Genomic DNA, 10,639 nt, shown 5'->3' with positions numbered 1-10,639 from the left:
TTTTTTTTTTTAGTTCAACTGAGTGTACCTACCATGGCTAATTTGTGAAGCCTAAGGTTTCAAGTGTCAACCCTTAACTCTTTCCTCACTATTGATGGAAATTTCCATGTTTCTACTGTTATACGGTAGGGGGCGCTATTACACATCTTCTAAAAGAATACACAATCTCCAGGACAAAACACAGGCAAAGAAGAAGCAAAAAAAAAAAAACAATAGCATATGTAAGCCCAGAAAGAGTCGACACAGGAAGTGGTATAGGACTGAGCAAGCTTGTTTTGAACACTGTTCTGACTAAGATTCTGATATAGTCTTTGACAAAAGCATGATTTTGTCAGATTTTTGTTCAAAATGTTGCTTTTTCTGTTTCTGAAATATTGCCTGTTCAGATATTCATACAACAAAATAACCATGACATTTTTGTGTCACACAACTGGCTGGCAACCTTTTTAAAAATGCTGGCAGGGAACGCATTTTATTTTGCATTTGTCCAGCTACACTGGAAAAAAAAAATCTTGGTATTATTGTCTTGTTTTCCATTACCGATATCTAAACTTTCTTGGATCTAGATATATTTACTTGAGAAGCAAAATGACTGAAGATATTAAGTCTTGTTTTCCGAAAAAAAATTATCAAAATTGTGTTAGTTTTTTCTTAAAACAAGGGAAAAAATATCTGCAATTGTTCTTGTTTTAAGCAAAAACTAACACAAATTTGATATATTTGTAATATTTTATGTCTTTTTATATCTTTAATATCTGAAGTCTTTTTTCTACTCAAATGTATCTTGTTTCAAGAATGTTTAGATATTTGTAATGGAAAACAAGACAAAAATATTAAGTAAGAAAATCATTTTTTGCTGTGATATAGCTAACATTTATTTGCTGTATTGGCTGTGGGATGATCTAGTTCCTGTTACAGAAATAGAAACTCTTCCTAACAGTGATACTTGACTCAGCATTCCCTTGCAGTTCTGATGTGCAGTTAAACCAGAGTCTGACAGCTCTTTATTAATGTCAGATTAATGGTTTAGTTATGGGAAAACTCGAGACCCCCTCAACTACATTCACATTCTCATTAATTTCAGACTGCTCAGAGACAGATTAATTGGTTGCCCTATTTGCATGGCCCAGTGAAATAACCCCGCAGACTTATGATTAACTTCCTGCTTCTGGACAGAAACCGCAGCAAAGCGCTTGACCTGCTGTCGCGGTCAGCCTCTGTTAGGTAACTACTTTAGTTTTTTTTAGTTCGCAGTTGACGGTCACCTTGGAATTCTCCTCCCAATTTCAATGAGGCACATGGAAGATTTTGAATATCAGTGCTGTTTGCTAAGTCAAGCATCACTGTTACTATTGCTCATACTTACGATTTTAACCTATCACATGATAAAATGAGTGGAAAAACAAACCACCCACAACACCTTAGCAGTGTTTAGTTTAGTACCAGCAAGCAACAGTTTCACTTTATGCAGGAAATATAAAACTCTCTACTCTGTATACACAATCAAAAACTAGTTTCATGTAGTCAGTCTTTTGATTTTCACTATAAAATCTGTAAAATGTCCCCCCGGAGTTTGCTTTGTTCATATGATGAAAAAGATGAACTTGCTTCAAAGTATCTTGATTAAAACTCAGAATATCTTTCATATGTCATAACCTAATTAGTTTCTTCCTTGGAAATGTTTACATTTTACAATGAAATAATACAGGAAAAAACTGTAAAATAACAGTGTTTTTCTGTAAACTTTTTAATGAAATTTTCTGTAAACATTTTTGCACATTGTTTACAGTTTTTTTCAACTGCTTACATGCAAAATCTTTACTTGTCACACAATTTCTGAAATCTGACACTCAAAGACCAGAACCACACACCAAATCTGCAAAACCATACACTAATTCTCGGCCTTTGACTCAGTTTTCAATTTTGCAAAACACAACACACAATTCTCTATGTAACAAAAATCTAACCGGAATTAATATTATGGCAAAGGTGTTTGCAAAATGTTTGCTTTTGAGATGTGTTTGTGATATTTTGAATGCTGTGCTTCATTTTGCAAGAGATGTGAGGCATTTTGCATTTTGTGTGCGCAATTCTTGGATTTGTGTGTAAAGTTTTGAAAAAAATAAAAGAGGCAAAGTTTTGGAAAATGTGTGTAAGCAATTGAAAAAAACTGTAAATTGACTTTAATTTTACAGTTTTTTTTTTTCATTTTATTTTACACTGAAGGCGTATGATCGTAATAATTTAGCAAATATAATACAAATTTCAGTAAAAGTTATTTGCACTTTATTTACCGTATTGGCCCGAATATAAGACGACCCTGATTATAAGACGACCCCCCTTTTTCCAGATGTACCTTTTGGAAAAAGGCTTTTTAAAAACCAAATCTTGTTTTTTCTCAGTAAAACACATTTTGTCTTCAATTATTTTCATATTGCATATTTTTCCTATTTTAATTTTTGTTTTGAAAGTATGGTAAAAACTGGAAAAATGTATCAACAATCACATTTAAAAAATATACACTTTTTGATATACCATAAAAAAAACAAAACAGGTAGCCCATCTGAATTAGGACATTAGGCTATCCATCTAATAGTAGCCTACCAAAATCTTATTAAGAGTAGAAGTTAAATCTTACTGTAGTCTTCAAATCTGGGTACTGACTTACGTTTTAAAATCACAAAGGGAGTTTGGTCCCATCAGGCTAACGGGACAGTCACGACTCATGCAGCTGTAAGGTTTTCTGCTTCTTTTGTTTTTACTCGAGATCTTTACAACACGCATTACATTACGTATTTCATGGCACACTCATGTTATGCGTATTTGGCGCCACCTAGTGTTGTGGGTGTATTATTGACATGTCAAAGTCTAGACCCTGAATATAAGACGACCGCGTTTTTTCAGATGTATTTCCAAGAAAAAAATATCATCTTATATTCGGGACAATACGGTATAAAGTGTAACCAAACTTACCTGAAGACTGTTCTCAAATAAATTCATATAAAACCATCAAACTAAAAGCTAACTATACTATACTCGTAGTAAAAAAAAATATTAAAAAAAAGGATTTCTGCCCAAAAAGGAAAAACATTGGTTTTTGAGGGGTGTCTCAACCCAAATAATAAGCCTATCTATCTATCTATCTATCTATCTAATAGATAGATAGATAGATAAAGTAAATAAGTAAATACACACACACAGGTAATCCTCACCTCCCACTAATAGTTTTGATTAAAATACATTGTATCCTGTCAGATGCTTGCATTACCTTAAAACCACTTCAAAATTACAATTCTATTCAAAACAATTACAATTACAAAACCAGACTACGCTAAATATGCCAATAATATTTTGAACAATAATAAAGGAGTAATGGTTCCTGGTTCAAATCAAAAATGATTTTTATTTATTTTATTTTTTTTAGGCTTGAAAACTCAGTAGCAACAATTCACAGACTGAGCAAGTCTGATTCAAATCACTAACTCATGCACAAGTTTGTGTAACTGTTTTGTGAATCTTTTTTGATCACATAGGCCTATAGCATTTTCCTGACTCTCGCCAATGGCAGCCTCATCTTTTAAATTACAGTGCACTGATGGTTCACGGGTTTGGTCACTATGACAAAACTGAAATAAAATAAGATGAAATCAAAAAAAAAAGAAAAGGAAGAAGGAAGATTTTAAGAAGGAAAAGTTTTTTTTTTTGCTAAGAGATATGACTAAGCAGGTGTCACTTGCGGGTGATGCTGTAATAGACTCTGTGTCTCTTCCTATGGAAAAGGTAGTGATTTTCGCTACTCACATTCCTTTGGGGCCATAAAACCAGTGATATCAGCATTAGTTGCCATGGGGAATTGCCATGGTTTGGTGTCGTTCGCAGACATCCTGGCACCCAGTTTATTGGGTGAGGGGTCTGTGACGATTTGTTAATCTAATGAATAACTGATTTGTTAAATCAAATGAAAAATTGTGTGTTTGATTGATCCAGACGCTACATGTCTCTCAAAAGAAAGAGTCGACTCTGAATCATTGAAACGGGTTGTTTTTAAAACGAATCCCAAGCCGTTTCAAGTTGACGTCAACATGAAACATTAGCATATTGCCTCCCAAAACCAAAATATGAACCTTTCATTACCCATAATAGGGACACTTTAACAAGAAATTTATCATGTTCACCTTCAAAATACAAATTCCATGTCTTATGTGAAGATTCATCAGTGCATGTTATTCAAAGGATAAAAGGTTTTCATAATGTGCAGGAGCTTTGTTAATACCAATAAAAAGTTGATGTGGATTAGACAAAATGATGCATATTTGCATACATTCTTACAAATATTTCCTTGAAAAATCATATTTTTGTGGCAGTCAGTTTTACATCTAAAATGGTTCTGGCTTGCGGCCTATGTATGGCTTCTACACTTATTTTATTAAAACTACAAAGAGAAAATTAAAACCCAGGCTCGTTGAAAATACGTACTTGTGGCAATGTTTCTGCAAAACCGATATTACATTCCTTACTGCATGTTTAGTGGCAGTTTCAAAGTTAAATGCCCAGTGAGTGGCGCTAAAATGTGCGTTCAATACATGACCGTGGCTATGTTGGTTCAGGCACGTATTGCAGTGGTTCAGAATTTAAATGTGCAGGGAGTGTCGCTAAAGGGTTAATGCTCTATCATGTTGGAAAAAAACATACCCACTACACCAAACCCAACCCTAAACCTACCCGATAGTGTTAACGAAAGCAAAAGTGATATAAAACACATATGCAATCCTGATATTTAAACTTCCTTATATGCTGGTTTGAGCTGTTTTGTTGAACCGTAGATTCATGAGATTCGTACAAGAGCTCTTTACCTCAAGTGCAACACCGTATCGCGAGAGCTGCCGAGCAAACCTACTGCGTTAGAAAACTCTTACTTATGAAGCTGTAAATATGACGCAAATGTTCAAAAGTATCAGTTTTCAAATCTCCCAGCATGTTTTAAAGTCATAACATAATATTGTGGGAGAATTAGGCTATCTTAATCGAACTCTGGCACTGTAAATCATACTTTGTGTGAAAAGATATAAAAGTTGTCAAAGTTATGCTGCCCTTAATGTTCATTTCAACTAAAAACTGCAGTGATTCATGCATATAGGTAAATTTTTTGAGTTTTGAGCAGAAATGTAAGTAGAAGCACGTATTTCCAGTAAGCCTGGGTAGGAAAATTAGCAAGCAGAAGAAGGGAGCCATTATGTCGAATTGACTGTTGTGAATATAGACAACTTATTACAATTTAATCAATTCCCAATATATTCAGTCAAGCCCTATATACACTGACTGCCCTGTTCTGTTGAAAACACTGTGGAAGGGATATGGGTTGTGAATGTCATTTCATGTTGACTTTATTATGTCTAATCCTGTAGTGTTTACAGATGTTTCTATCTCTTATTCTCAGCCTGTGACATGAACGTTCATAAGCAGTGTGTGATGAACGTGCCAAGTCTGTGCGGGACCGACCACACTGAACGCAGAGGAAGACTCTTCCTCAAGATCGAGGTCAGCGGAGACAGACTTCACGTCACAGGTCAGCATCCGGCATGCACTGGGAATATCCTTGTCTTGTATCTGCCTGAAAGATTTTATTTAGTCATATTACTGCTTACCAAATAAACAAACCTAAAGTGCACACACAAAAAGCCATCTCTCAGAAATCTAAATCTAAATTATAATATATAGAGTACTAAATTGAGTTATTTTTTTTTCATGTCTTAGCACACTTGACCCGGACAAATACACACAAAATAATGTAAAAATCCCAATCTTGGCACACAGTCAGTTATGGCTCAAGAATGTAAACAGTTTGGAGAAAATCAGATGTGTGCCAATTTATTGGATATGTGAATTAGATCTTAAAGTGACAGCAGCCTAATATAACTGCTGTTGTCTGTGTCCTTAATGTTAAAGGGGTCATATGATGTTGCTAAAAAGAACATTATTTGGTGTATTTGGTGTAAAAAACACATTATTTTCCACATACTGTACATTATTGTTTCTCCTCTATGCCCCGCCTTTATGCACCAAGAGCTTGTAACACTCCAAAGAGAAAGGAAAAATTGAAATCGCATCATATGACCCCTTTAAACAAATAACAGAAGAAAAACAAAACAAACACTCACTGTGCTCTTGATGGAATAACTGTTGCAGATTTAATATAGCTTAATCTGTTTTTAAGGTTACACTTTATTTTGATAAAAACACTTTAGGCATTCTACTAACTTTGCAACTATATGTCAACTAACTCTTATTAGTATTGGTTAGGGTTAGGGTTAGAATAAGTTGATATGTACTTGCAAAGTTACTTGCGTATATGGTCAGTAGAATTTCTGTTGGGGAGTATCAAAATAAATTGTTAGCAGATATTCTACTAATATTCTAATGACTCATAGTTGACATTTAATTTATACAGTGAAGACTACGCAATGCTATTTTTTTATTTATTTCTGTAGCATTTCTTACCTGAATACTGCTCTTAAACATACTCTTAAAAGACCTAAAGCACTGTTTATTTAATTTGTCTTTGGTCTATAGCAGGGGTGCCCAAACTCGGTCCTGGAGGAAGAGTTTGAAGAGTCCTGAAGAGTTTAGCTCCAACCCCAATTAAACACACCTGAAGCAGCTAATCAAGCTCTTTCTAGGCATACTAGAAACTTAAAGGCAGGTGTGTTGAGGCAAGTTGGAGCTAAACTCTGCAGGACACCGGCCCTCCAGGACCGAGTTTGGGCACCCCTGGTCTATAGTATGTATTTGTGCTATTGCTTGTAATTTGTTTATTGTTATTATTTTATTACTGACTGTATACTTATCTTTAATAATGTTTGAAATTTTATATTTTGTTAAACTAGTAGTTTTTGCTGTGGTATCAAAATTTTAAATAGTTTTTTGTTTGTTTGTTTGCTTGTTTGTTTGTTTGTCAGAGCAAGTAAAAACCTGAACCACTGGCCCGTAGAAAGAATCCTAAGGACCAGATTTACTAAACAGGGCAAATTAGCATGAGACAGCAATCTCATAAAAGCACCAATAGGAGTGAAAAGTCCTGCGGCTCATCTACTGACAGTGTGCAAATAAAAAAAACACAGACACAGCCATGTCATTTCCATAAAGACCAATGCAATCTTCCGAGAGCTGCGTAAATTAGCGGAGGGTAGCAAACAAGCAGAGGGGATGATAATCAGGTGTGTGTAATCTGCTAACAACCCAAGCACAAAATGAGTTAAGACATGCGTTTGGGTGTTTGTATTTGGGCGTTAAATACTGGTGCAAATACCAGTAAACTTACTACCACAAAGCTTAGTAAATCACCTTGCATGATTTATTAACTACTTGTTTATTAGCATGCATATTAGTAGCATATTGGCTGTTTATTAGTAGCCTACTTAGAAAGCACATATAAATGCTTTATTCTGCACGAACATATTTTAGATACCTTAAACCTACCCCATACCTAAACTTAACAACTGCCTTACTAACTATTAATAAGCAGCAAATTAGGAGTTTATTGAGGCAAAAGTCGTAGTTAATGGTTTGTTAATAGTGAGAATTGGTCCTCAAAATAAAGTGTGACCAAATATTCTTGTGCAAATGCATATGCAGTAAGATCAGCTGCAAAAATAACTGTCTACTCCTTTTCATCACAAATTTTTCACTATGTGTCTTAAATAAATCATGACAGTAGTTTGGCTCAAGCTGTTAGTAAATCTGGCCCCATGCGTTGAGCCCTGAACATGTCCAAAAATGATATTTATCCAAATAGTCCTGGGCTGCGTTTCCTAAAAGCTTCGTAAGCCTAAGAAGTTCGGGGAAGTCGTGGCCTAATGGTTAGAGAGTCGGACTCGTAACCCAAAGGTTGCGGGTTCGAGTCTCGTACCGGCAGGGATTGTAGGTGGGGGGAGTGAATGTACAGCGCTCTCTCCCACCTTCAATACCACGACTGAGGTGCCCTTGAGCAAGGCACCGAACCCCCAACTGCTCCCCGGGCGCCGCAGCAAAAATGGCTGCCCACTGCTCCGGGTGTGTGTGTGTGCACTTTGGATGGGTTCAAATGCAGAGCACTAATTCCAAGTATGGGTCACCATACTTGGCCACATGTCACGTCTCCTTTTTTTTTTAAAACGATCGTACGACTGATCTTAATATTACGATCTGTTTCCCAAAAGCATCGTAACTTAAGTAGCACTTGAAAATCATCGTAGATCTACGAGTGCTCTGGAGTAATCGTAAAGCCCTAAGTGCATCGTAAGAAGACAGAGTTATGCGGTCACCTGCTTTATGAATTTATAAATGAAATAATTAAAAAGGGCAGAAAAAATTTAAATACACATCTAAATTGAATGATTGAACCAAAAAAAGAAAATTTATAAAATAAGTAATGTAGGAAATATGCTTTAAAGACTGGGAGGAAAAAATCTGTCAATGACTTACTGACGTGCACGAAAACCAATGTATTGGAGCCGGAAATAACGTCTCTATATAGATGTTATATACTATAATATATGTTTTTGTATAAAGTATATAATTATGTAAAGTATAAGATTATACGTATAAATATAATATAATATAATTAATATAATATAATATAATTATTGTTATTATATCCAAGTTGTCTGGAACTCAGCATTAAGTTAACATTTCAATAAACGAGCGTGTACTACAATTACGAGCCATTCTATAAGGTGACATTTCAGCACTTGACAAACGGATAGCGACTCCTAAGTAGCACTTAAAGCACGGCTATGTGCGATTGCGTTAAGTGCATTTTTTGGAAACGCACGTGAAACAATAACGAACGATCCATCGTAAAATGACTCGTAGAAAACGCTCTTAAGCGCTAAGATCAATCGTTATCGAGAAACGCAGCCCTTGTCATTTTAATGCTTCTAAATGATTAGTATAATTCGCATATGTTCCTATTTTTATATGTTTGCATGATCCTTGCAAGTTCACATTAGTCTTATTACTCAGATTTGATAATACTTTGATGCTGTTTTTCCACAGACTGCCAGTTAGCATTAAGCTATCATGGTAGGTCATGTGTTGGGGGTTGAGTGGGTTTAGAGATTGAGCATGTGTGTGTGTGTGTGTGTGTGTGTGTGGAGGACTCAGGGTCACAGCAGGACACGGGCAGGCAGCAGGTATAAGGGAGCTTAAGTGCCAGATGTCTGGCCTGATGCCCGGCTGGTGTGATGGTGGGGGTTTATATGGGGGAGGAGACATGTATGCCAACCTGTGGCCGCTCAGAACACATTCCTGTGAGCTGGCACCTCTTCCCTGCTGTGAGAATATCATCTCTGCTTATCTCTGACCTTACACACACAGACATGCTGAAGTCAAGCAGGGCCTTCACGCTGATCCACTGATAATTACTGTATACATCTGGAGAATTCATCATGAGTCCTGTTCAGCAAGTTATTAAAAGTCATAAATTGTGATTATAGTAATGAAGGAGCCATATTCTATACTGTTGCATTTTATTTCCCCCTGAATTGCACTTGATGATGTTAGTCAAGGGTTCTTTCACCACACACACACACACACACACACACACACAAAAAAAACATTAGTTTCATTTGTTTTTTAGTTGTGTTTTCCATCTTCTCAGGATAGTTCTTTTACTCACATTCATGTTGTTCCAAACCCATAAAACATTTGTTCTTCTACAGAAAACCTAGGAGATTTCTGTTCATCTATTAAAAGTTTAGGCAATCAAAAGTTTCAAGCTCCAAAAAGGTCATAAAGGCATCGTAAAAAAAGTAATCCATGTGACTCCAGTGATTCAATCCCAATTTTATGAAGCGATGTGATTGCTTATGCATGTGGAAACAAAATATCTTCATATGAGTTGCTTTTATGTGGCCTTTATGACCTTCTTGGAGAAACTTTTGATTACCTGGACTTTCAGGAGATTGATAAAGCTCTCAGTTTTTATTAAAAATAACTTCATTCGTGTTTTGAAGATGAATGAAAATCTTATGGGTTTGGAACGAAATGAGGGGCGGTAAATTATGACAGAATTGTCATTTTTGAGAGAACCATCCTTTTAAAATTAAACAGACTGTTTTGCTACTATACCTTTAAGTAAAAAAAAAAAAGAAGAAGTTATGATTGGAAGAGCTATGATGCTATAGACTAGTACAGTTTGGTCATTTGGAAAAAATGAGTGTACTGTACACTAATGTGCTTAAATTGAATGAATAATTACGCCCCGTTCACACCAAGAACGATAACTATAAAGATAACGATATTAGCGTCCACACCAAGCGGCAACCTCCCGCTCTCTCTCGTGAAGCCAGCAAGGAAGTGACTTAAACTGTAATTCATCAACTGGCCGCTAGAGGCTGGCTGCAAAAGGGAGTCAATCCCATAGACTCCCCATGTTAAAATGCCCAACTTTACAGCAGAAAAAAACATGTTTACAGCCTGGTTCAAAAAATTATTTTGGTCTTATAGCTAATTTTGCCCTTCATGACAACTGTGAGGGGGGGTGAATTTTTTTTTATAACTCATCCGTTTAAATTATATTAAAGGGGTCATATGATGCTGCTAAAAAGAACATTATTTTGGGATGACTTATAAAAAAATTCACCCCCCTCACAGTTGTCAC

The 10,639-nt window shown here is 35.8% G+C and overlaps 1 protein-coding gene across 1 annotated transcript in view; it reads left to right on the top strand.

Moving 5' to 3' along the window:
• The window catches only part of LOC107710697 (protein kinase C alpha type-like), a 174,062-nt gene that overhangs the window by 124,597 nt on the left and 38,826 nt on the right, over positions 1-10,639 (top strand). The window contains exon 4 of the mRNA XM_016515531.1: positions 5,438-5,566. Coding sequence (XP_016371017.1) covers positions 5,438-5,566 — 129 coding nt within the window. The remainder of the gene's footprint in view (positions 1-5,437; positions 5,567-10,639) is intronic.

Source organism: Sinocyclocheilus rhinocerous, unplaced genomic scaffold, assembly GCF_001515625.1.
Source record: "Sinocyclocheilus rhinocerous isolate Xijiao unplaced genomic scaffold, SAMN03320098_v1.1 scaffold627, whole genome shotgun sequence".
Classification (NCBI taxonomy): Eukaryota; Metazoa; Chordata; class Actinopteri; order Cypriniformes; family Cyprinidae; genus Sinocyclocheilus; species Sinocyclocheilus rhinocerous.
The sequence above is the reverse complement of the archived record's forward strand: the minus strand, read 5'-3'. Positions and strand labels throughout refer to the sequence as shown.